Source organism: Chiloscyllium plagiosum, unplaced genomic scaffold (genome assembly GCF_037043375.1).
Source record: "Chiloscyllium plagiosum isolate Xiang-an unplaced genomic scaffold, Cpla_swu_hap1 HiC_scaffold_22, whole genome shotgun sequence".
In the NCBI taxonomy this organism is placed as follows: domain Eukaryota; kingdom Metazoa; phylum Chordata; class Chondrichthyes; order Orectolobiformes; family Hemiscylliidae; genus Chiloscyllium; species Chiloscyllium plagiosum.
This window is the reverse complement of record NW_028270160.1, coordinates 46,181,547-46,209,380: the sequence shown is the minus strand read 5'-3', so window position 1 is coordinate 46,209,380 and position 27,834 is coordinate 46,181,547. Positions and strand designations below refer to the sequence as shown.

The following is a 27,834-nucleotide window of genomic DNA, read 5'->3' as shown; positions in this document are numbered from 1 at the left end:
TTTATTTGACATCAAAAGTTTATTAGTTATCCTTAACAAATTTCATCTGCCTATTGTCAGATTTTGCATAAAAGTGCCAACTGAGTAAGTGCACGTTAATTCAATAAGAATCAGTTTGTATTAATTGTACATGTTACCTCAATAAAAGATTAATGGGAAATAACATGGAGTATTGTTCTTCTTGTAATATTAATTAAAAACAGCCTTCATTATAAAATACAGCAATACAAAGTCACGTATGGCCTTCGTTATCATATCCAGATATATTTATGTATTCACTGTTGTTTGAAGAAGTATTTTTCTGATAATGTAACTACATTAAAGTCAGCATTCTTATGTTCCACTTGTGTCGATTATAATATGTTCATATATTTGCGTATTTCCTTTAAAACTTGAAGCAAACAAAAACTCACGGTTATCAGCCAATACAGCAGTGAATGCCCTTGGAGCCTGGATGATGACTTCATTAAATTTCATAAATTTTCCTTTGGCTGTGTCCCATTGAAAAATCTCAGTAAATGAATAGTCATTTCCCAGAATGGCGTATTGCCATTTATTTAATTTAAGAGGCTGCAATACCATGGATCCCCGTGATGGAAATGTCTGTACTTCCACAAACATGGAGACATTCCATTTCATTATTGTGGAGTCACCAAGGAATTTTGTTAAACAAATATATAAATTATCTCTGATTTTAAAATGTTTGACTGCATATACATTATCTGTCTCAGGGATATCAATACGCCAAACAAATTCTTTCCTCCCTTTGTTCCACTGATAGATCACAGGACGTTGGAAAAGACTTATTAAGATTAAATGTGGCTTGTTAGATATTTCAAAGTACTCCACATCTATATCTCTGTACCAATGATGCAATGATTGATGAGAGTAAAATCCATTTCCATTCCATTTATATATTGTAGTCGTCCCACCCTTGGAGCTGTCAGCAATAATGAAAAACCATTCTCCTTCTATTTGAAATGATTCAATGTCATTTGGCTTTCTGATTTTTGAAGTATCTATATCCTGGATTTTAATAAACTTGTTGGCAGAAATATCCCTTTTGTAAATGTGAGAGCCACCGAAAAGCCGGGCAACAACTACAAACAGCTGACCCTCAATGATCAAAGGTTTACAGAATACTGTCGAAGTGCCTGTGTAAAGAACCAAATAAAATCAGAAACAATGCATATAAAGACAGCAATGATATTTTCTACTTTAAGTCAGAGACATTCATACCAGTAATGTTGTCAAAATTCCTGAAAACCATTTCGACATGATCCCATTCAAGGATGCCACAGTTTCCAGCCACAGGTTGGGCAATTGCTACATAAATATCATTCATGTAAGTGAAGCTTTCAATTGACAAGGACTGAAATTTCAAGGTCTGGTAAACAACAAAATCTATGAAAAAGAAAAAGACAAGAATTAAGTATAACTATTCATCACAATTTAATTACTCACACATGAGTGGAGCTAGGTCAGGGAAAATGAGCTTTTCTAGATTTCTGCCCTTAACTTGTTCATTCACTTAAAATATTAAGGACGACTGAAGTTAAACTCTTAAAGAAATAAGTCTTTGTATTGCTGCAACCAACGGGCCCTAAGGGAAGGAACTGTGAGGCATTAGGAAAGCATCAATAGGCACTAGGGAATGAACCACTGGGGGAAAGAAGCTATAGGTATCATACAAAAACTATATAATTGCCGTTACAAACTCCATTCTCTAACCACTGACTCCAGGCCCACTCCTGGCAAACATCTGAGGCTGAACCAGAACATTGTAACCTTTATGTCATACTTGACCTGAGATAAGCATCCAATCACAATTTCACCATCGCTGAGACATCCCATTTGCACAGCTGTTACATTATCGGACTCCAACCCTGCTTCAGGTTAAGTAGCACTGAAACACACACGTTTGTTACCTCCATGTATGACTGTTCCGGTCTGCCCTCCCACATTCTACCATCTGTAATCTTTCAGTCATTCTAAACTGAAGCCCATGTCCCACCTTGTGGCAAGTCACGTCCCTCCCAGAAAACCTTGACATCATTCTTGCTCAACAGTGTTTGATCACACTTATTTTCAATGATCAGAGTTCCAAAGCATTCAGCCATCGTTATTTGACATCTCATAATGATCCATCAAAACCAATGAATGTGAATGGAAATCACACAGCACTTAAACCACATCAATAGCAAATCTTTCCTTAAAGTGGCAAACAGAATTCAACTGAAATCAAAGCAAATCAACTGAAAAGAAACTAAGCTGAAACAAAAGCACCAAACAAGTCCTCAGTTTAGAAGTGTTCAAGCTTGCCAAGCATTTTCAGTAAATCTCAGATATTTTTCTAAATCTGAGCTGTAGTGTCATGAGATGTATGATTGTTTAACCTATTTTACATACTGTACTCCTTATCATAGCAGATGGTGAGCCACAAGTGGTGGAGTTGATAAAGGTCTTCATCTTGTCCTGGGTTGTGTTGCGCTCCAGCTTCAGAATCTCAACCGTTAGGTACTTCAGGAGAGCAGCTGTTAGAGAGGGAGTTTCACATTTTTGATCCAGGTACAGTGAACGAATGGTGACATATTCCCACGTCAGGATGATGAGTAGCTTGGAGGGGAACTTGCAGGTGATGGTGTTCTCATGTATCCATTGCTGTTGCCCTTCCAGATGATAGAGGTCACTCTTTGGAGATGTTGTTGAACCTTGGAGCCCTGGCAAGTTGGTAAGTTACTTGCTTTTGTTTTTCATTACGTATTTTAATGAACTCTTATTTCTCCCAGTGTTCTAGGAGAAAGTGAGGACTGCAGATGCTGGAGGTCAGAGCTGAAAATGTGTTGCTGGAAAAGCGCAGCAGGTCAGGCAGCATCCAAGGAGCAGGAGAATCGACGTTTTGGGCTGAAGAAGGGCTCATGCCCGAAACATCGATTCTCCTGCTCCTTGGATGCTGCTTGACCTGCTGGGCTTTTCCAGCAACACATTTTCAGCCCTTTCTCCCAGTGTTACCATATACATGCTACTGCTTACATTGTTGGCTATTTACATATCACCTTCTCCATCCCTACTCATCTGGTGAAGTGTGCCTCTAAATCTTCCAAGAGTTGGTCATTCTGGAAGAGTCAGTACCTATTGCTTAGTCTGCGATCAAGATTCTTATCAAATTACACCATTTGTTTTCAAATGATGCACTGACATATTTGGGACACCATCAAATACAGAATCAACATTAACATTTTCTGGTAAGGTTTCACTAATAACCCTTATATTGGGAACAATTTAAGCAATGTTCAATTTAAAAAGCTCATTATGGGTTTCAAATTCCTCAGTGGACCCCTCCATGCCTCAGCAATCACCTCCAGCCTTCCCACCTTCTGGATATGTGCACTCTTCCAAATCCAGAGTCTTGCGAATTCCTGATGTTATTTGCTCGAACTTGGATGGCATTGCCTTCAGCTGCTAAGGTCCTACGCTCTGGAATTCCCTCACTGGATCTCAATGTTTCTTTAGCTTTCTTACCTCTTTTAAGACATTTCTGAAGAAAAATATTTCTTGAACCAAACCTATCCCCTAACATCTCCATACAAATTTAGTTGATAATGCATGTTGTAACAATTTACTGCATTGAAGGCCCAACATAAATGCAAATTGTTGGTCTTGGTATTGTCTACCAAAAAAAACCCAACTGCAGTCCTAAAGATGAGAATTTGGTTTAGAAATGCAATATATATGAACAAAATCAAAATAAATCCTAATTTAAAACATAAACATTTGTTTTAAGAATGTTAGACTCTGGAGAGCATAGATGCAGACATGCTTGACTGGGGCCAGGCAGCTGTGAATAACGGACTGCCATCCAAATGGATTACCCACAACTGATGTGTGTGGTTAACCTAACCCGCACCACGATCATAAAAAGCAGGTAAGAGTTTTTAGTCTTAGGTACAGCCCATCTAGAAGAAGATACTGTGAAGATAAAAGTCATGAGAATACAAGAATAAACTTCTTTAGATACTCTTCCACAGTAAATGGCTCAAGAATGTCCTCCCTAGGGTAGAACACAACAGATTTGTAAAGGGTATTGGAATAAAAAGTGAAAACATGCATCATGAAACAACTGTTTTTCCAAAGCAGCCTAACCTAAACGTATGACTAAGTAAAAGTGAGTACTGCAGATGCTGGAGATCAGAGTCAAGATTAGAGTGGTGCTGGAAAAGCACAGCAGGTCAGGCAGCATCCGAGGAGCAGAAAATCAACACTTCAGGCAAAAGCCCTTCATCAGAATATGTAGGACTAGACATGTTTGAACCCCGGGGATAACTCCAAAACAGGTAAGGGCACGAGAATATTTGGGCAAGGTTTAGTCTAATTTGAACAGATGTTTAAAATGAAATTAATTAAAGTTAACAAAGTGAATCAAAATGGAAAAATGAGAACAACAAATTGCTTAATAATATAAATAAAATGCCTGCCTTATCTAGGACCGCAGGAGTGAGGAAAATATGAAAATCAGATTGAAGCGTATTCTGTTGATTAATCGTATGTCACCATTAATAATTATCAGGAAGGCATCAACAACCCAAACAAGCCTGCCTCCCATCAGAAGTCATAATTAGGAGGTGCCGGTGTTGGACTGGGGCGTACAAAGTTAAAAATCACACAACACCAAGTTATAGTCCAACAGGTTTATTTGGAAGCACTAGCTTTGGGAGCGCTGCTCCTTCATCAGGTGGTTGTGAGGAGCAGCGCTCCAAAAGCTAGTGCTTCCAATTAAACCTGTTGGACTATAACCTGGTGTTGTGTGATTTTTAACTTTGTATTCCCATCAGAAGAAATTTCAATGGAAGCCAACCGAAGATATCTGTAGATAGATAGTAGAGGGGAAGCGAATATAAAAGTTCACAATCCATTTTTGACCCAACAACTTTGCCTGAAGTTTGTTAATGTTTGGAGCAGTGGGTAAATCAAAGACGTAAATTCAAAAACCAGCACATCTATGATGTAAATTTTAACTTATTGATTCACCTGCAGTCAGGCAGTCAAATTCTTTCAGTGGAAGGTGGCTTATTTTTGTTTCATTATACTTTCCTGGACTTGCACAATAAATCGGATCAGTTGTTGCGTTGGTGGAAATTAACCATCCTACCAACCATTTCAGTTTGCAATCACAGTGGAAAGAGTTGCCTCTAAGATCTCTGTGAAAAAAAAAATTACTTGGTTACAAATCACACAACTTCCAAAGCACATCAATTGCAAGCACTTATTTTCCTTTAGAACAGTCAAAACGTTTAACTGAAATCATTAGTAATCAACTAAATCAAAAGCTTGATCAGTTGAGAAGTAATTAAATGCTATTTATTTTTATTCGTTCATGGAATGTTGGCATCCCTGGCTGGCCAGTACTTATTACCCAATCATAATTGTCACTTGATCGGGGTGACTTGCTAGGGCCATTTCAGAAGGCAGCACAGCCAGCCTCTTGCTGTGCGTCTGGATTCACATATAGGTAGGCCAGGTAAGGATGGGAGATTTCCATCACAAAAGAACATCAGTGAACATGGTGGATTTTTAAAGAATTGACCTAGTTGACGTTAGGCCAGGTTTAATTCCAGATTTCTACTCAGCTCTACACACCCCCTCAGCTCTCAGCTCCCCTTCATACTTTCTCCCCAACAACTCTCCTCCAATCATTCTTCCCACTTTCCCCTCCTTTTGATATGAACCTCAAAGAATTTGTGCAGGGCTATTGTGACTCCTCTCAGTAATCTGTTGAGTTTTTCATTGCTGGAGATGGTAAGCTGAAAGTGATGGGGTTGATGCAGGTCTCTTTTGTTATCCTAGCTCACATTGTTCACCCAGCTCTCGGATCTCAGCAATGAGGCGCAACAGCAGCCAGGACTGATATTGAGCGAGTTCTAAGTTTTCACGCAGTGATAATGAAATATCCAGTGATGTATATGATTAAGTCAGGGTGCTACTCTAGTCCAAGAAACAACCCTCACCTACCACCCTGTGTCTCCTACCTACCCTGTGTCTCCTACCTTCAAGCCAATTTTGTATCTAATTGGTTATCACCTCCTGGATTCTGTGTGATCTCACCTTGTTAACTAGTCTACCATGTGGAACCTTGTTGAATGCCTAGCTGAAGTTCATACAGATAATGTCTATCATTCCATCTTCATCTATCTTCTTTGTCACTTCTTCAAAAAAACTCAATTAAGTTAGTGAGACAGAATTTCCCATGGACAAAGCTACATTGACTATCCCTAATTGGTACTTGCCTTTCCAAATGCATGTAAATCCTGTCCATCAGACTCCACTCCAACAACATAGCAATCACTGATGTCAGACTCACCAGTCTATAGTTCCCTGACCTTTCCTTACCACCTTTCTTAAATAATGTCACCACATTAGCCAACCTCCAGTATTCGGGACCTCACCCACAGCTAGCAATCATATACATATCTCAGCAAGGGGCCCAGCAATCTCTTCCCTAGCTTCCCATAAAGTTCTGGGATACACCTATTAGGTCCTAGGGATTTATCCACGTTTATGCGTTTTAAAAACCACAGCACCTCCTCATTTGTAATATGGACACTTTTCAAGATATTTGTTTCCCCAAAGTTCTCTAGCTTCCATCTCCCTCTCCACAGTAAATACTGACGTGAAATACTCACCTATCTCCTGTGGTTCTACACATAGATGGCTTTGTTGATCTTGAGGAGACTTTATTCTCTCCCTAGTTACTCTTTTGCCCTTAATGTATTTGTAGAAACTCTTTGAATGCTCCTTAACTTTATTTGCCAACGATTACTCATGTCCCCTTTTTGCCATCCTGTTTTCCCTCTTAAGTATGTTCCTATTGCTCTTATCCTCTTCTAGGGATTCACTTGATTCCTGCTGTGCATAGCTGACATATGCCTCCTTCTTTTTCTTGACCAGCGCCTCAATTTCTCTAGTCACCCAGCATTCTCTCGAGCTACCAGCTTTGACCTTTGCACTAACAGGTACATACTGTCTCTGAACTCTTGTTATCTCATTTTGGAAGCACTTCCATTTTCCAACCAGTTACCTGGGAATAACCTTTCTCAATCAACTTTTGAAAGTTCTTGCCTAATTCCAATTTAGAACTTTAACTTTTACACCAGGTCTATGCTTTTCCATAAGTATTTTAAAACTAATAGAATTATGATCACTGGCCCCCAAGTGCTCCCCCACTGACACCTCAGTCACTTGCCCTGTCATATTTCCCAAGAGAAGGTGAAGCTAACTGTTTCATACTGCTACTATGCAGGAGTGCTAGCAAGTTAAAAGAAATTCTCATATCACACAAATGAGCAATGTGGTTTATGATATTCGGTGCTGGTGTGATACTAGGTATGTAGGACATATGTCTCAGAGACTGGTGGATCATATCAAACTGTATATCTTTTCAATGATCAAAACAAGCAAGGTCCTAACTATTCCCAACAAATCCATGCTTACAAAATAGTGTCCGTCACAAGATGTCATTCTGTGTTTGGACAAAAGTTGCGAAGGAATCCTGAGTGTGTGACAAATTATGCAGATATCTGGTTTTCCATTGACAGTTTGGCTTCAGTTAGAACACTTGAATGTAATGAAATCTATTTTTGGCAGACAAAAAGAACATGTACACACATTTCTCAGGCTCACGCCTTGACCAATCAAAATCAACCTTCCTGACTTAAAAAAAATGAAACAAAGCTTGGCAGTTAATGGTCAGTCATCTTTAACTGTCATTCTTCATGACATAACTTGCCTTCTCTTTATATTGATACTTATCCTTACTTGTCTTTATTTATTGCTAAAAAGCCCCAATTCTGGAAACATCTTATACATTTTCTCTGTACCTTCGCTATTGCAACTTCCTGTAATGTGGTGCAGAACAGTACATTATATTCTAGCTGCAGTCTAATTAGTATTTAAAGCTGTTCTAGCATAATGTTCATGTTCTTATACTCTACTTATTTTATTTTCAGGCAAAGGTGGACATGTACTCCAAAATTCTTCTGTTTCTCTACATTTCCCACTATCCTAACATTTTTATTAATTTTCTTGTCTTGTTTATCTTCTCAAGGTGTAAAATTTTACATTTTTCTATATTTCATTTGCCACTTTTCTTCACTCCTAATGTATTGATATTTTACTGCTGACTAGAGTCATCTCCCACCATGGCACAGTGGCTCAGAGGTTAGCACTGCTACATCACAGCGCCAGGGACCTGGGTTCGATCCCCGTCTTGGGCAACTGTCAGACAGACTGTCTGTGTGGAGTTTGCACAAAGACCCACATGCACACACAAATTTTGTGGGGTGAATTTGTACTTGCAGAGTTACATTGTACTTTGCTCAAAAACTGCATGCATTCATGTAGAACTCTGAGCTCAAAAACTGCATGAATTTATGTAAAACTCTGTTATCTCACTTTTTAGATTAGAATCAATCTAAACATCATGGCACAGACAGAGAACACAGTGGCACGGTGGCACAGTGGTTAGCACTGCTGCCTCACAGCGCCAGAGACCTGGGTTCAATTCCTGCCTCAGGCGACTGACTGTGTGGAGTTTGCACATTCTCCCCGTGTCTGCGTGGGTTTCCTCCAGGTGCTCCGGTTTCCTCCCACAGTCCAAAGATGTGTAGGTCAGGTGAATGGCTATGCTAAATTGCCCGTAGTGTTAGGTAAGGGGTAAATGTAGGGGTACAGGTGGGTTGTGCTTCGGCGGGTCGGTGTGGACTTGTTGGGCTGAAGGGCCTGTTTCCACAATGTAATGTAATCTAATCTAATCTAAAAACACAGGGGGCCAACACCTTCAACATATTGTCTAGCTATCACCATTGTTAACAGCTAACGCGAGAATGCAACTTTTAAAAGAAAGGTTTTGTGATTTACACATGAAAGAAGTAAAACTATCACTGTATTCTAACAGATGAAAGGCTTAACAGACAATCAATTTTTCAATGTATAATTTCAGTTACATCACACTGTAAATTTTTGCTATAAATTCTATGTTACGATCGAGCCCCCCACTATCACCTGATGAAGGATCGTCGCTCCAAAAGCTAGTGTGCTATAACCTGGTGTTGTGTGATTTTTTAACTTTGTACATCAAACGTATTATCTTCATCAACCCTGCTTGTTACCTCTTCAAAGATTCAAGCAAGTTAATTGCAGTCAACAGTTTAACAGTTAGCAAATAGCAGTAAATCAGCTGTAAATTATTAAATCAACCATTATCATGAACTGGAAGCTTACTGAGTAACTGTAATTTAGATATGGCTAAAAAATTGGATAATAAATTATTTCTGCTAAATCTTAGAGTGTAATCACAGGTTTGGAGTAATTGAGTGCTCCGTAAACCAGGTGGAAAGTTTAGAATTTGGTGACAGCTTGAATTCTGTTGAGGCAGTCAAAGAAGGAAGGGTTACATTTTGCTTTTAGTATTGAAGTCTGTCCAAACTTGAGCCTAGGCTAACAGATTTAAATATTGCTTTGGAGGTGACAACAGTAAACCCTATTGAGAAAAGAACAGCAATAGACATTAAGCAGAGGGAAATACTCAAAAGTCAAGTGTGCAGCGATGCTGTTACGTAGAGGTAAGTGTTTACATTATTGCTTGACATTTTTTGTACTTTTTTTGAATTTTGCAGTTAGGCCTCATTGAAGTCTAGCACTTCAATTAATTTTCTGAGTCCTTAATGCATCTATGCAAAACCTTTCTTTACTGGAGATCTGCAAGTGTCAGGGCTTTATAGATCACTTGTATCTGAGGATTTTCGGTAGCACAACTGAGTCAGAACAAATATATTTACACCTACTGATAAACATATGCAATAAACTCCCCATTATCTTGCATGTATGGAAAATAGGGTTGCTGGTTACTTGAATCTGCTGGTTACATGAGATCTTACAAAAACTCAATAAGGTACACTCAAGTATTCTTTGAATAAGAAAACCTTCAATCTAAATGTCAAAAATCTATAGTAAGCTCTTCATGCATATGATTTTTCTCTCTCAAGAATAAGGCTCCACTTAGTATAGTGATAACATAAAAAAAGACCAATTTTAGCGTATTAATTGAGTAAACTCACTTCAGCAACACATATAATACCTATATACTGGAAGTTTCTTGTTGTACAAAGATTATTTATCTACATCTTACAGCATAAAAAGACGACTCAAAGTATTCTGAAGGGCAAATAACTCGCTTACATATTGGTTAATGATTCCAGGCCTTTGAATAAGTCTTTAGGAAGGGTTTGAAGGTTGTTATTTGCCAAACTTCTGTTGAAAGCAAATAAAAATGAAAGGCAATAATATTAGTAATTAATAATTCTTAAACTTTTACCCCAACAATTTCTCTTTGATACTTATTAAGATGACTCAAGACAGAAAGGAGCATGTATGAATGATACCCTAACCCATCCTGTTTCTCATTCTAATGCTTTAATTTTTTTTTGAAACAGTAGTTGGTATTTTGTTTTTATTGTACACTTGTTTTTTAAAAATATGAAATTTATTACAACTCAGCAACTAATATTTTTAACTTACCTCTCATAAATTCAATATTAAGTAAAACAGGAATCTAGGCCTTCAAATTAACTGGATCCTTAAATTTGAAATGCTAAGTATTACTTCAGCAAAGTTAGACTTACTTTTACCAACTTTGGAACCTAGTTGCGGTGCAGGATTTTATTAGCTATCTTCTTTGTTACTTGTTTAACTGTTTACTTAATAGTCATGTGATCAATAACACCACATTTGGTCACTCAGAATGCAAAGAAGAGGTTCACTGTTATGGTCAAAACCATTTTTGACTAGACACATTCTTAATATTGGATCTTGAAAAGCAGTTTCAAAGTTCTTTAAGTGCATTTATGAACTTTTTAAAAAAGGTTCTTAAAAATAAGCAATTAAAACATTTTTACAAAAATATTCATTATTCAGAACATTTGTAAAAGTATATTACATAACATGGTGCCTCACTGGTTAGCACTGCTGCCTCACAGTGCCAGAACCCAACTTCAATTCCAGCCTGGGTGACTGTGTGAAGTTTTAATATTCTCACTGTGTATGTGGGGTTTCCTTCAAGTGCTCCAGTTTCCTCCCACAATAAATGTAGAGTTACAGGGATAGGCTGGGAGGGTGAGTCTGATTGGGATGCTCTTCAGAGAGTCAGTGTGGAGTTGTTGGCCAACATTGTAGGAATTCTATGTTAACTGTTCAAATGTGACATGACATAAAGTGCACTTTCATTCAGTGTAATAGATTAGGGGTATGTCAGTACAATTGCCATTAAAGGCTATACTTTAAATACGTATTTGCGTTTCATGTCAACATTTTCTGGTGCTTAAGAGAGTTTTACCCTGTTTTCAGTTTCTTGATATGCTATGGCAAAAGGACCTTAGATTGCAACTAAGACTTTAATGAGCTTACATTGATGTTGTTTTCCCCATAAGATGTAAATAACAAGCAACACAGATGTGTACCTGGACCATCAAAAACCATTTCAAGAAACTGTGACACCTTTGACACCTTTTCTGGTTGTGAACAGTGAGTTAATAGTGGTGGAGTTAGTAAGATTTTGAAACAGAGTGCAATGAGACCATCAAGCAGCAAATGCTGAGAGAAGTTCAGGTTGCGAAGTAAACATGTCTAACTCAGACAACTCATTGCTGTAACAAAGTAAGGTTGCTCTTTTTTTGTACAATTATTTTAAAATAAATTGTTCAGATGCTGTATTGTAGCTTTTTGGAGTGAAGCAACTTATTGGACCAAAACAGAACCTAAGTTCGAAGAACTTCACTTATAAAAGACGTGACTATCCAGTTCAAGTCACAAGGGGGTACTATCATGACACTATATATCAAGTACATTGGGTAATCTGAGTCATGTTCTATAAAAGTGAGATTGTTAATTTGATTTAGTGCACATTTCAACATTCAGCTGCCTCCTCATGAGCATTAATCATTATGCAGACACTGCTTAATGGATTTTGTTTAGGATGTTACATACAGTAAATGCAGCAGAAACTATTCTCATCAGTTGAACTTGTACTCAAACTAACGTAGCAGTTCCAAGAGATGATAGTGAGCTGAGTCAGAGGGTATTGATTTCTAATTTACACTTTAATTATACACAGCTTGCAAATCCTACTCTAAATGTTAGATGATTTGCCCATTTGTATTTAAGGTCAAAATCTTAGGATTTTTGTTTTGTTATAATGCAATGAATACATCATTTTTTGACTTCAGAAACATGCTGATATCAGATAAAACATGATCACAGACTGCATATGGTCAGTTGCGAAATAATGCAATTGAATATAAATAAACCAACAGATGACAGTGAATGGATGAATTAGGCAGCAATCGGGGACACTTCATCAGTGAACTGTGCTAACATGGTAATTGCTGTGTCAATTGCATGTGGACATGTGCATGCTGTAGTTGTGATTAACTGCAGCTGGTATTAAATAAAATGGCAATAAGTTGAATCATAAGTGCTCCAGCATAAATCTATGCTAAGCAGAGCATCGAGATACATGAAGAAGCCCCTAAGTAACCTGATATACCTACAACATGCACAATGTCAAATGAGAACAAATTCAAACCTATCAATAAAGTAAATATGAGAAAAATGCATTTACTTTTGATCAAATTTCACAATGGCCTGATCTTGTAATAGTAAAAGGCACTGAAAAAAAAGCTGGGATTTAAGCTCTGGATAAACTCAGTAATATTGTTCTGTTTAGTGTGCTGTCGTCAGATGAGAATAAAATGTCAGCAAGGCAGACAAACATGGTTTCTATTTATCTGTGCTGCAGTGTTAAATCCCAGAGCAACTCTCCAGCCTCTCCAGCTACAGAAACAGGCAGGTGAGAAGGCAGGCATTAATGAGCTCTTCAGGATTATCAGGGTAATATTCTTCCTTTCTTTCTCTGTTGGCACATTTTTGCTGATTCACACATCAAAAATTTGAGAGGTCATCCAGGCTATTTTGTAAGCCTCATACTGTGTGAATAGTGTCCTGACCATATGCAATGCATCTTGACTTCTTGGACTTTCCTGTTACAAGAAATGGCACCTTATCAGGACTAAGCATTCTGGTGTAGACAAAAGCAGGGATACATTTCTTCCATTGATTTTCACAACTACACATTATATATTTAAATATTAAGGAGTGATTTGGTAAAAGAGAGCAAACAGTCCAGTGGTAGCTACATTACAACTGTCTTTTGGTGCAGACTCATTCAGGACATGAGCAAGACCATTTTGCAGCCACTGCTACAGACTTGCCTGTGATTTCACACTCCAGTAAGGCCTAACGCTGCTTCATTTGGCTGGCACAGTCTTATCAAATATGTCTGAGCATTTGGCTAATCTGGAGTCACCAGTCTGGAAATTCACCTTATTACAAGTAACTTTAATGCTAAATTTCCTATTCTGCCAGCAGGAAAAGCTGACAACTTCACCACAATCAGTGTTTTGGGTTAGCTGAATTTAACTCATCGCAATTTCACTGCAAGTGGGAAAAGATTAGGGCACATATATTGGGAACAGCTTCAACCTGGGAGAGACTGGTATGTTAAAATGAAAGGTAGTCTACACTTAAACTGAGATATTGTGAATAAACCTATGTGGAAGTCAGACCAGCTCCAGCTTCTATCTTTGACATGTGCTCACTTACCAGATTAACAGACTGATCCCTAAATGCTAGATATCTGTCAGCAATCCGCTGCCACACATGCAGTATTATGAGAGCTATTTTATTCCATGACATGGCTTAATGTCTTAACCAAAAGCTGGTAGCCTCAACAATGCAGTGCTGCTTCAGTACAAAGTTAAAAATCACACAACACCAGGTTATAGTCCAACAGGTTTAATTGGAAGCACAAACAATCAAGGTATTTTTCAAAGTATAACTTCAGTTACATCACACTGTAAACTTTTGCTATAAATTCTGTGTCTTACAATTGTGTCCTCCACAACCACCTGATGAAGGAGCAGTGCTCCGAAAACTAGTGCTTCCAATTAAACCTTTTGGAATATAACCAGGTGTTGTGTGATTTTTTATTTTGTACACCCCCGTTCAACACTGGCATCTCCAAATCATGAGCGCTTCAGTACTGTACTGAAGACCCAGGCTAAATTATATGCTGAAAATCTGGTTTGGGATTTATACCCAATGACCTACTGTTTAAGAGATGGGAGTTGCACCAAGGAGACATGTAAATTTTATACACCATAATTTCCGGAAAGCCTTCACAACATATTTTATAAAGAACTACTGGAAAAGATTACGATGTACTGATGAAGGATTGTAATCTAGCAAGGATAGAGTTGCCACCAATTTGGGGAGATCAGGAGTGGAGTTACCCACTAAGGGTAAAAGTCTCATTCCCTACTTGTTTAGTGTGTAGGGTGCCATTTCTGTAAAGGGAGGAGAAGATGTAACCAATACACCCTCCCATCCTACCTATTAAATGGACCTGAAGTCATAGGTAGGCTAGACCCATTAAGGATGATAGATTTCCTTCCCTAATGTGCATTGGTTTTAATTATTGTTTAATCACCATTACCAGGACTAGATGTGCATTACAGAACTTTTATTTGATTGTAAAGTTGATGAACTACCATGGTGAGACTTGAATCAATGGATTAGCTTTGGCCTTTGAATGGACATTCCACTATCTCCCTACAACTTGCCATTTTCCCTTCACATTCTGCTTCAGGTTGTCTCACATGAACACTGTTTGTATTGAACTGCTTATTTAGAGTAAAAACAAATCTATTGTCTAATTTTACAGCCTGCTGCCTCATACCCAGAGGTGGGGACAATGAGAAAGGTAACATTTTTTAGAGTTAGCTTTGTAATTCTATTTTTCTTCAATGTTGATTACTCATGTGTCAGGTATTATTTCATGGTTCTTGCTTTATTATTCACTGTATGCCAACAGATCTGTGTTGTAAATAAGTTATACTAAATAAATGAGGGCACAATGTTCAACAGAAAATAAAACTGGATCAAAGCTCCTTAATTCAATAATTAATATCCTTTCTCTGAAGTCAGTAGCATTAGAAGTAGCAAGTTGATTAATGTGGCCAAAGCAGTTCATTGCTACCTGCTATAGTCAATTTTATGCTAATATATTAGATTTAAGGGCTCAATCAATGCAATTATATATCTACAGATTATTAGGTGAAAGGAAGGAACTATTCAGCACGTTCTCACAACATTGTACATAATTTAATGTAAATTGTTAAGTGAAGGTGAAACATTCACCTAATGATTGCAATGATTATCTAATTACAGTGGTGACCCCAGAATCCGAATGCCCTATTGTTCGAACAACTTGGAATCCGAACAATTATTTTGAGAAAATTTTGCCCTAAAATCTGAACACATTTTCAGAATCCAAATACCACGAACCGTTCAGGTCGCACATTGTTTGTTCAGTTCGTCCCGGGAAGTAGTCGTGAAAGCATCTCTCGTGTGTCCATCACTAGTTTACCTCATGTTTTCACCTTGATTTGTGCTGGTTTTTTTAATTATCACCCTTGTGCATTCACCATGGCACCCAAGAAGAGCAGTGAAGCAAATAAGTGCATTCATCATTAGCACTCCTCACTAAGGTAAATTAAGTTATTTTCATGTTAGTACATTTATTTCTTGCTTTTATTAGAATTACTTGATATTTAGGTCATTTACTCATCTTATTTTACCTTAACCATGTGTATTAGCAGTTAAAAGTGTTTTGAAAATTTTTTTGGGGGGGTCCAGAAACAGATTAATTCACTTTCCATTATTTCTTATGGGGAAAATAGTTTCGGAATCCAAACTTTTCGCAATCCGAACAGCCTCCTGGAACGAATTAAAGTCGGATTCCAAGGCACCACTGTATTATAAATATAAGAATCAATGTTACATGGGAAAAGATTTACAAATTAAGTAACAGTAACATACTTACAAATGGGAAACTGTCTTGAGGCCTCGGAAAGCATGCCTTGAAATAGACTGGATTTTATTATTTTCTATAAAACTGGAAAAAAAAACTGTGTTATACCATTTTGATCACACAAACGATCATACTATTGCAAGATGTCCAATTTCCATTCCAGAAGGAAGATTTAACATCTACTTACAGATATTTCAGATGATCAAGGCCCTTGAATGCATCATCAGCAATTGAATAAAATGTGTTCGAAGTAAACAAACTGTCAAAAGTTAACAATTGATTAAAGTTCATAAAACTGTACACAATTTTAAGCTTAATATCATTCATATTTTTCAAACACATGACGTCTACCAATTAAAAGGGCAGCCATGTGCATGGGAACACCACCACCATCCTCTAAGATACATATTACTTTGACATGGAACTGTACTATCATTCCTTCATTGTCTCAGAATCAAAATCCTTGAACTCCCCTCCCAACAGAACTGTGGGTGTACGTATTCCCAGTTGAACTGCAGAAGTTCAAGAAAGTAGCTCACAATCACCTTCACATGAGTAATTAGGGATGAGCAAAAATTACTGGTCTAGCCAATCCTGTGACAGGCTTTCAAAAAAAATTTATTCTTAGTTCAGAGCTACACCAAGACCAAGTCAAAATGGACAAAACAGTCAATCTTATGAAATATGACAGTGTATCAGTGTTCCCTGACCAAATGTCTGAAACAGCATAAAAATACTGTATGCAAATCTTAAACTTTTTGATGGTATTAATTTGTTTAAATTTTGTGATTGTTGTCCTTGAAACATGTGCATTATTTATTCACTGAGCCATACACTACCGCAGCAAATGTGAAGCATGTATCCAGATCAGTTAAAACACATTTAGGACCAGCCAGGTAGAATTATCTTCTCTCACCCTCAAGGCATTTCATGCTTATTCATTCAGCTCACATCAAGAGCAGAGTTGAATGGAGCCTAAATTAGCAGCTGTTGCTACTTTTTGGCTTTCCAACTGAAGGTTCAGCATCACTAGATCCATTGTACACTTCCAGTCTACAATGCTTTCTTTGATATTGACTAGAATCTAGAAATTGTAGCATTATACATTTTTGTGCAAGAACAACATTATTTGCATCAAAACATTAAAATCAAATTTGCATATCCAAACTATTTGATGTAAACGTTGTTTGACCCCAATAAAATTAAATTTAAAGTATCTCCACTATTGATCAAATGCATAAGTCTTAAGAAATCTCAGAACAACTGGATGAATAGCATGTGAAATGTATGAGTGATGTGATTACAAATTAATGTGAATGTCTTGATGGCATGGGTTCATTAAAGTTACCTACATTTCAATTATTCCATTGCTAAAACATTGAGCAGAATCTCCCAAGCACTTTAACAGAGGGCATTGGTAATGCGATTGGGAAAATAAGGTGACGTTGGAAGAAATAAGATTCTTGATCTTGAGAGCAAAACATCTCATTTACCAACTGAGTTGTTGAACACTGGGCAGGAATGTAATAGTGAGCAGCAAGAGGCCTATTTGCATGTATTAGCATTTCAGTATTATTTGAATCTCAAATTATTTATACATAGTTTCACTTTTCCCATCTAATAGAAACTAGATGGTGACAATTCCCAAAATGCTAGTCAGAGCAGGTATCTGGCAATTTCAGCTTGCTGCATGCTCCTCTGGGTCTCCATCTTGAAAAGCAGTCAATAGATGGCAGCAGAGTAAGATGCTCCCACTGGAGTTCCTCTGCTCCGCCCTTTTTCTTCTCTCTTTTCTCCTAATCTGTGTTTTTTTTCAACTTTTGACTTGGACTTACTCAGAGGGAGACTCCGGACCAGAGGCTGGCGCTGACAAGCCCCGGGGCGGAGGCTGTTGTGGGGAAGCGAGCCCAGAGAAGACGCCATCGTGGGGAAGTGAGTTCCAGAGTGGAGCCCGTCTTGGGGATGTGAATCCCGGGGCAGAGGCAGTCGCAGGGAAGTGAGTTTTAGATTCCCTACAACGTGGAAACAGGCCCTTCGGCCCAACCAGTCCACACCAACCCTCTGAAGAGTAACCCAGCCAGACCCATTTCCCTCTGACTAATGCACCTGACACTATGGGCAATTTAGCGTGGCCAATTCACCTAACCTGCACATCTTTGGACTGTGGGAGGAAACCGGAGCACTCGGAGGAAACCCACACAGACACGGGGAGAATGTGCAAACTCTATACAGACAGTCGCCCGAGGCTGGAATCGAATCTGGGACACTAGAGCTGTGAGGCAGCAGTACTAACCCAGAGAAAACTTACCTTTAAGCAGCTGAGAACAGGCTGGAGGCCTGGAACAGAGCAGGTACAATTGCTGGACTGGGCTCTGGCATGGGCACCCCTTTGGTGAGCTGCTGCAATGTAATCTTTATTTGCAAATTGCTTATCCACTTGTAATGTCATACTGAAAAGAATCATACTGGACTCCAAACATGAATTCTGCTTCTTTCTCCACAGTTGCTGCCAGACTTGCTGAGTTTCTCCAGTATTTTCTGTTTAATTTCAGATCTCCAGCATTTGCAGTAGTATGTTTTTACGAGCTTGTCATAGTTATCAGCACTGATCAGTCAATGGGGGGACATGTTGCTGTTTGTCCTTGTACCATGTGAATCTCACACCTACACCCTGAGCCAGTGATGTACATAGCAAATACATTGCTTCAACACTAACCAAATAGCCATGGCTCAATGTCAATAGGGAGTAATCCTTAGTCAATTCAAGGAAAGCAGCCTTTATTCAGGGAGTCCAGACTCAGTAAGTCAATGGCAGTGTTGGCTACCAGTCCAGGGGCTTGGACAGAGTCAAGTGGCTGCTTGTTGTGATCATGGTCAGGAATCCATATCACCACAGTCCAGGGAGTGGGTCACAGTCAGTAATATGGAACCAGATCAATCAGTCCAGGCCCTCACAGCAATCAGTCAAGGAATTGCACGCAGTTCAGTAATGGGGCTGGTTAGACATCAGATGGGGCTGTACATCCCAGTCAGTCAAGTGGGTGAACCATGGTCAGTCCTGAAGTTCTGCCCACTAAATGTCAAGTGTACAGGTTATCAAGGGGCACTGCTGCAGTAGAGAAGCTGGGGAACTCAACTGCAAGAACTGGAGGCAGCATGTTGGGATGCAGAGGGGAGAACAAATGTAAAGGGAGCAAAATCATCAAATAATGGAGGGTGGAGTGGGATGTAGGGTGGAGAGACAATTGAGCATAGAAGAGGTAGGGCTAATGTGGAAGGAGATTCTTAAAATATCTACACAACCTTGGCTTCAATTGAGGGACAGTGTATTACTATGCCCAACACGATGGTGTGGTATGCCTGGGGCTCAGGGGTAAAGTAGGGAAATGAAGAGTTAAATAAATGGGTTGGATGAGAATGTGGGGAATATCAAAGCTTTTGGGGTTAACAAGGGGTAGTATGAGAGGTTGGGGGAATCACCTAAACGGAGAGGCTGAGTCTGTGATTCACTCTGTGAAGTAGACCACTCTATCTTCATCCAAATAGCAAGTGCACAAAGGCGTTGAAGATGGCTACTGCCACACTTGGAGTAGGTGAGGTTTGTGTTTCATTCTGTGCGGGAGGGGGCTGCACTTTCATGTGATATGAGGCTCTTCAAAGGGCAACAGTATTAAACAGACACACACAGTACAGGTGAAAGACATCTGCGATCACAAAATGCTGCACAGAACAACTTCGGTTATCCAAATATCAATAATCTGAATTTCGGATTATCCAAACATGATCTCAAAGTGCTGTAAATGCTTTCCTTGTTAACAATCAGATCAGTTATCCGAACAAAATACTCCCCGTCTGTCTCGTTCAGATAATCGAGGTTGTTCTGCATATGCAACGTACACACTGACCCACTGTATAGAGTATAATCCTTACCCCAGGCACTCTGTACGATACAAAACAACATTACAAATTAATCCAACCAAAGGCTATTGTGCATAAACATTGTTGCTGCCTGGAAAGATTCAACCTAGTTGCCAAAACAGCAACCGCTTCCAAGGTCCTGAGCCTTCACATAGCACAGGAGCTGCTCACTTGACACCTTGGACAATAAAACATCATGTACCACTAAGGATGACTTGTGTCAGATACTCTTGTAGTTGCAGCTAAAACAAAGTTCATTCATACAGCTGATGATGAAAAGTGAACATATATTTACAGATGTGGGAGCATAGTTACAATGACTTTTCATTCACGCCACCTATATCTCCTCAGGTCGTCATCTTCTTTTTTCTACCACTACATTTTGTTACAAACCAGGGTCTGCAGCTGGGATAGATGGAGCCTGCCCTAACATGGAGCCTGCTGACTTGAGAGCGTTAGTCAGGTGGTCCTGGGCATTTGTGGCCCAGATATATTTAGGTGAATTGCCCAGAGGCATGAACCCTACTTGACTTGAACTCCCAGAAGATGAGGGTCGAAGGCAGTGTGGAGGGTAGAAGTCCTGGCTCACACCGCAGTGTCCTGAAATGAGACTTCTGGGGTTAGGGGACACTGTATGTGGCTTCACCTCCTGCTGGTGCCTATTGGCACCACCTTGGTAATTGTGGAAGTGAGCTAGAGACCCCTTCTTTCCTGTAGCCTTCTTAGAGCAATGAAGTGCATATATCCAGCACATACTGAGAATGCTGGACCTGGCACTCCATGGCAGCCACCAGCTGTCCGTGAAGGCAGTCAGTTGTTTGCATGCCAGAGGGTGCAAACTAAACCAACTAACTCCTGAAGAAGATGACTTGTGCAGCTGTCCTCTTGACTGCTAAGATTATGCTAATGCTGCTTATACCTGCAAGAGACAAAAGAGGAAATGCATCATAGAAAAGGGGAAAGAAGTTCAGGCATGTTGAGTACATTCACTGTGACAGTAGTGAAACAGCAGCAAACAATGTACAATGATTCTTACTTAGCTGCTGGGATATGGAGGTTTTTGGCATCACCATAGGAAAAGTCGCAGTCCTCACCAACTAGGCCAAGGATCCTCTCTTCATATGTGGTGCAGAGACAAACGTTGAGCACCTTGCTACCTATCATTGCTGTTTCTGCCCTACTGTGGGCCATTTTCTCATGAAATGAGGCAAAGAGAGGGATTGAGTGAAACAAAAGTGCTTGGCTTAGCTTGTAGTACTAGTATAGGTAGGGGATAAAGTGCGAGGTGTTCAGAGTGAGTGAGTAGGCAATGAAGAGGGCATGCAGCGTTAATAGCACAGAAGAACTGGAGGGGGGCAGTGATTGAAGGAAGATGCTGCATAAAATAGTGAAGGTGGTACACCATGAGTTTTGATAGGAAGTAGGTGCAGTTATAAAGATAAAGTGTAAGGTAACAGATAGAAGATGGTTATACTTACCCTCAGGGAGCGCAGAAGGTCGCTGATCTTTTTACAGCATTGCTGGGCATTCCTCTGGACAATGGAAATTGCACTGATCCAGGTGGAAGGTTGGACCAAGCTAACAGGGTCTGGTGGCATGGTCTCCTCTGCCAGTAAGCCCTTCTCTGCACCACTCCATCCACTAGAATCTCTATGTTCCTGTCAGCAAATCTGAGTACCAACTTGCCTCTGTCAGCCATCCTAAGGACAATGCTTCAGATAAATGAATCAAGCACAGCAGCACCAGACTGACAGCACTGGATATCCCAGGACTTCTGGCAGGGGTGTGTATTTCTGGCGAGAGGACGAGCTGGAGACCAAACAAGCATGATGCATAGGTAATAAGGAAAATTTCACAGAATAGTGTGAGAAATCTCACTCGGGTTCACAAAGCAAAACCCTTGATGATAATAACCATAGCAGACACTTGGTGGATTTCTGGTAAATGTTCTGCATATCAAGATGGCTAAATACAATAAATTGTGAAGAATTTATTTCATACAATTAGCATTAATGCCACACCTTTAACTCAGAATATGTCTGAAGGTGCTTGATAGAATAATAATAATAATAGAAAGATAGATGTAGACATTAAGATGGAGGTATGGGAATGATGCACAAAACGATAATTGAAAGAGAAAAGCCTACAAAATCCTTATAATTTATCAACAGTTACAATCAATGTCTTCAGGAAACATACAGCGGTTGAAATATAATGACAAGCAGTTGACATTCACTGGTGCTCACTGGCTAATAAATATCATAAACAGACTAGTGCGACTTCAGTAGCTCCAAAGTGGCTGGATCATGAAAAAGAAGACAGGAGGCAGGACACAAGATATGTGCTGTGTTCCTCAAACCCTGGCTGGTACACCAACCGCTAAATAACATTCAATTGTAAGCAAACAGTGGACAATTCATTTGTACTTCTATAGATGCAGATGTAAACTGATGACAGTGTTTGATGTAAGTTTGCTCACTGAGCTGGAAGGTTCATTTTGTCACCATACTGGGTAACATCATCAGTGAGCCTCCGGTGAAGCACTTGTATTATGACCGCCTTTCTATTTATGTGTTCAGGTTTCCTTGGGTTGGTGATGTCATTTCCTGTGGTGATGTAATTTCCTGTTCTTTTTCTCAGAGGGTGGTAAATGGGGTCCAAATCAATGTGTTTGTGATAGAGTTCTGGTTGGAATGCCGTGCTTCTGGGAATTCTCGTGCATGTCTCTGTTTGGCTTGTCCTCGGATGAATGTGTTGTCCCAGTCAAAGGGGTATCCTTCCACATCTGTATGTAAGGATACTAGTGATTGTGGATCATATATTTTTGTGGCTAGTTAATGTTCATGCATCATGGTGGCTAGTTTTTTGCCTGTTTGTCCAATGGAGTGTTTGTTACAGTTCTTGCAAGATATTTTGTAAATGATGTGCATTTTGTTTGATATCTGTACAGGATCTTTCAAGTTCATCAGCTGCTGTTTTAGTGTGTTGGTGGGTTTGTGGGCTACCATGACACCAAGAAGTCTGAGTAGTCCAGCAGTCATTTTTGAGATGTCTTTGATGTAGGGGAGAGTGGCTAGGGTTTCTGGACGAGTTTTGTCTGCTTGTTTGGATTTGTTGCTCAGAAATCGGCAGATTGTGTTCATTGGATGCCCATTCTTTTTTAATACACTGTATAAGTGACTTTCCTCTCCTCTTTATAGTTCCTCTGTGCTGCAGTGTGTGGTGGCTCTTTGAAATAATGATGCACTGGGGTTAGTAGGTGTGTGTGTATAATTCTGTACTTAAATATTTATGTACATGTCTACAGATTGGCTCTTATTCGATCCCTCAATGTGTATTCAGAAATTATGAACATGGTAACCCAGTGATAAGTGGAACCTAAAAATAATTTTCAAACTGAAATCCATTGTGGAAAACAGCAGAAAACATGTGTGTACTATGAGGCTATGATTCCACTTGGATGCCCTCAGAGACTGAGCCATATGACTACTGGAAAAACAAAGAGGTTGTGTAAGCATAGATCATTTTCGATCAAAGAGGAAACAGTATTGTTGAAAAATGTAAACAATCTGTATGTAGTTTGAAAAACAGATGCCCATCAATTGGATAATAATGAAGGCTTGGACCTTCTACTAGACTTGTTGGATGAAACCTAGAAAAAAGATGATCTGTTAAACGCTCATGTGTTTTATGATGTAAATTCTGAGGAAAATAAGTTGTAGATCACAGGCAGGATAGTGATAACATGGGTCATCAAAGCACTTAACAGAGCTATCACACACAAAGGTCAATTGTCCACAGTGTGTCCTCAGATGACATATGTTCCAGAGAGATGCAACAATTGGGGGACTATTAGAAAAATGATACTAAGAAGTTTAAAACAAAAGCAGAAATTGCTGGAAAATCCTCTGTAAGTCTGGCAAAGAACTGCAGATGCTGGAATTCAGAAATTGCTGGAAAATCTCAGCAGGCTTGACAGCATCTATGCAGAAAAAATAGGTTGACATATGCTGCCAGGCCTGCTGAGATTTTCCAGCAATTTCTGAATTCCAGCATCCGCAGTTCTTTGTTTTTTTTCTAGGAACTTAAAACATCAATTAAATATTTAGAATGATGTGAAAGTGTGACAAGAGTGGAGAGTAAAAATGCTCAGTGTAAGGATTGGTCCAGAACTCACTCTTGAGTCAAAAATGATCTTTTAGTGGAAAAAAAATCTCCAGTAGTGTGAATCTCAAATACTGTAGGCATAATCCAAACAAATATGGAAGTGCAGATAGAAGAGGTGATTAAACAGATCAATGAACTGAAGAAACAGAATAGTTTCAGAACAGAACGATAAGTCTTCCTTGCAAACATGAAGTGCTGGAAGTAAACTAATAAAAGAGTCAAAACAAAATTAATTAAACAGTTGGAGAGAGTTGGGAGTTCATTCAGAGGTACCATACAAGTGGATTTGTACTGATAAAATCATTGCAGATGGGATTTCTGAAGCATTACAACGGTAATTACACTTCAAAAAGGACTTCATTGGTGTAAAGTGCCTTAAGATAACTGGCAGTCATAAAAAGCAATATATCAATGTAATATGAGGTGCTTGGAATTTTGAAGAGCTACTAAATGACACAGACGTTAGCATGGACTCTCCCACAGTTGGTAAAGTGATCTCAAAAATCCTTTTTGATCATTCGTATCAAACAACATAAAAGTGACATTTCTGACAGGCCATACTTTTCAAGGAGAAGTGTTGCTGTTTCTGCAGGAATTGGCAGCAGGTCCAGAAGGAAATCTAAGGAACCATACAAATATCATTGTGTAAAGGAGTTAGTTGGCTTAGTTTGCTGGACAGTTTGTTTGCGAAGCAGAATGATGCAGACAGCAAGGGTTCAATTCCCCCATCAACAGATATTACCATGAAGGAGTCTCCATCCCAAACTCCCCCCTCACCAGAGGCATGGTGAACCTCAGGTTAAACCACACAAGTTATCTCTTTCTCTAATGAGAGAGCAGTCTTATGGTCTGATAGGACTATGGCGACTTTACCTTTAATCTCAATGATGCCAAGGTATGGTATTGTTTAGTGAGAGCTTTTTGCAGAAAATAGACTGTGTTCAACTAACAGCAAATTCTGAAATATTTTGTTGCTATCATAAAATGAAATCTTTCAGGCATTTCCATAATGCATGCTGATGATTTCTTATAGGATGGTACTGCAAAATCTGAGAAATTAAAAAGTATAGAATGTAGAATTGGAAATCAGGTTTGTAAGGCTTTTACATATATCAGTTTAGCTTTTAAGTAGCAATCCTTTGGAATAACTTTAAATAACAATTACCATTCTTTTAGAGAATGCTGAAATACTGACTCTTGTGGAGGCATAGATATGAAATTCTGAAACAAAAACATAAATTGCTGGAGAAACTCAGCAGGTCTGGCAGCATCTGTAGAGAGAAAGCAGAGATAATGTTTCAAATCCAGTGATCTTCTTCAGAACTGCTATTAATCAACAAGTGAGATTCTGCGCAATGGATGGACCCAAAGGAGAAGATGTATTGAGTGGGATACTATTTGTTGTGCAATAATCTACACTGTATGAAAAGTGAGAGCGAAGAAAGGTTCAGATTAACATTGCTGGCTTGAAACAAATGCTGGGTAGAGAAAATAAATGATTAAATTGGGTGGAGGCGGATCATCAGCGCCCTGTTTTACAAAAATAAATTTATGCACCAATAAATTGTTAAGGGTCTGAGAAAGGGCTGTTTGCAACATTATGTTGTTTGTAGAACATAAAGGTTTTTCATTCAATTTATTTTGAATTGTTGGTTTTTCATATAAAGTTTCATTTTTATTTCAAGAGGGACAGGAATCTGTTAATTGCCTATTTATTATTGGTGAGTAGTCAGGCATTAGCTGGAGATTCCCTTGTGCCCCTTGAAATAGACAGACTGACATTGGTCGTTATTATGGAAGGTAACACTTGTAATGACTCTAAATAAATATTGTAAAGATTAGCTTCGGTTCTATCCTCCATCAATAGGGATTCTGGAACATTAACAGTTACTCTACAACTAGATTCTTGATTGCTGTATCTAAAATGTAGCTTCCATGCTTGTCCATATTTCCCCTGAAACTCTTCTACCACCTCTGTCCCTCTCTCCACCACACACAAAACAATAGACAATAGGTGCAGGAGTAGGCCATTCTGCCCTTCGAGCCAGCACCACCATTCATTATGATCATGGCTGATCATCCTCAATCAGTATTCTGTTCCTGCCTTATCCCCATAACCCTTGATTCCATTATCCTTAAGAGCTCTATCCAACTCTTTCTTGAAAGTATCCAGAGACTTGGCCTCCACAGCCTTCTGGGGCAGAGCATTCCATACACCCACCACTCTCTGGGTGAAGAAGTTTCTCCTCAACTCTGTTCTAAGTGGCCTACCCCTTATTTTTAAACTGTGTCTCTGGTTTGGGACTCACCCATCAGCAGAAACATGCTTCTTGCCTCCAGAGTGTCCAATCCTTTAATAATCTTATATTAAAGATTATTAAAACCTTCACAAAGAGAAAGTGTTTCACAAATAATAGGCAGCAATTGATTATTCACTGGACTCTGCTCTTATCACATCTCTGACATTTCCAGAAAATCACAAGAACTTCACTGAGTAAACAGCAAACCTCACATTATCCATTGGGTCTGTACAATGCTGGCAGCAAAGCATTTAGTAGCATTATCAGATCCTAAGTAATAATAGTAAAACAATCTAGCCCCAGCCTTCAGCACTAGTATCTCTTTTTGCAGCAATGCTAAACAGTTATCAGATAATCAATTCTTATTCCCAAAAAAACACAATAATTCATTGCTGAATGACAGCAGAAAATGCAAAATAAGCATGATCTCACAGAAGCTGGAGGGACTTTATATTCACAAAGCTTCTTTCTGGAATTTCACTGAAACCAGACTTCATGAATGACCTGAAAACAAAATGTACTTGCATGAATCAAAACAAACTAGGATATTCAGCAACAAGTAAATCTCACTCGACTGGTCCATATTAGCTTAAAACAAAATTTGACATAATATTAAACAAAGTTGAATTTGAAAATTGCAATATTGATTACTTTCATTGATTTAAAATAACTCTTGATTGTAATGACATAGTTATTTTCTTTATAAAACAATGTATCAGTATACTTGATGTTTCTTCCAAACAAATAATATCCAACACCAAAACAGTCCATTTACTGCATGATAATTACATGCTTAGATACGTAAACATATACATATTGGTAAGCTTTTTTACATTCAGATTATAACAAAATACATTGTTCTGGACATAGTACTTACAAATGAGCTACCTCTGGGGGAAATCTCTGAGGAATCGATTTTCTGTTGTCACATTGGGCAGTTTCTTCAGTACATATACAACTTTCAGGACATTTTACTGGTCTTCGCGCACATATTTTTAAAAAAAACAGACTCAGTATCCAAAAGAGAGTGAATCTTATTGCGGATTTCCTAGCATTTCCCATAATGAATCCACTCAGCACAGTAACGCTGCCAATTTTTTCTGAACATAAACAATTCTTGATGTTTTTTTATTTCTTGCTTTCTGGAAAAAACAACTCTTCCTTTGAATGTTTTGATCAAACTGTAGTGGTTACAAAATTCAGTCAGCACACACTAAATTCATGTTAACTCTCTCTCCATTGTTATGATGCTTGAATTATGCAATTGGAATGTTCCCTCTTTGTAGGCTCGGGAACTTTCCATTCACAATTCCTTACATATAAACCCAATTATGTAAACATCCAAAAAAAAGCCCTCTTTCAGCCAATGTAAGTATCCAAACCACCCCCAGCCTTTATGCCAGTCCAAAACTCTGGAATGGATCACAGTAATTGCAACTGAAAAACTTCAAGCTCATTTGAAAACTTGGA

At 38.8% G+C, this 27,834-nt stretch overlaps 1 protein-coding gene across 1 annotated transcript; it reads right to left on the bottom strand.

Moving 5' to 3' along the window:
* Positions 1 to 27,631, bottom strand: lgi1b (leucine-rich, glioma inactivated 1b). Its single transcript, XM_043712465.2, has 8 exons — positions 27,242 to 27,631; positions 26,797 to 26,868; positions 16,167 to 16,238; positions 15,992 to 16,063; positions 10,234 to 10,305; positions 5,029 to 5,198; positions 1,240 to 1,404; positions 1 to 1,154 (listed from the first exon to the last, which is right to left on the bottom strand). The coding sequence occupies exons 1-8, from the start codon at positions 27,424 to 27,426 to the stop codon at positions 334 to 336; spliced, it is 1,629 nt and encodes a 542-aa protein (XP_043568400.2). The 5' UTR covers positions 27,427 to 27,631; the 3' UTR covers positions 1 to 333.
* Between the last annotated feature and the right edge of the window lie 203 nt (positions 27,632 to 27,834).

Coding starts and splice junctions, on each gene's coding strand:
- lgi1b (XM_043712465.2), bottom strand. CDS start 27,426: ATGGGAAATGCTAGGAAATCCGCAATAAGATTCACTCTCTTTTGGATA. Junction 16,064..16,166: donor CTTGATCATCTGAAATATCT/GTAAGTAGATGT, acceptor TTTTTTTTCCAG/TTTTATAGAAAATAATAAAA. Junction 5,199..10,233: donor CTGGAATCATTAACCAATAT/GTAAGCGAGTTA, acceptor TTTTTTTCACAG/AGATCTTAGAGGCAACTCTT.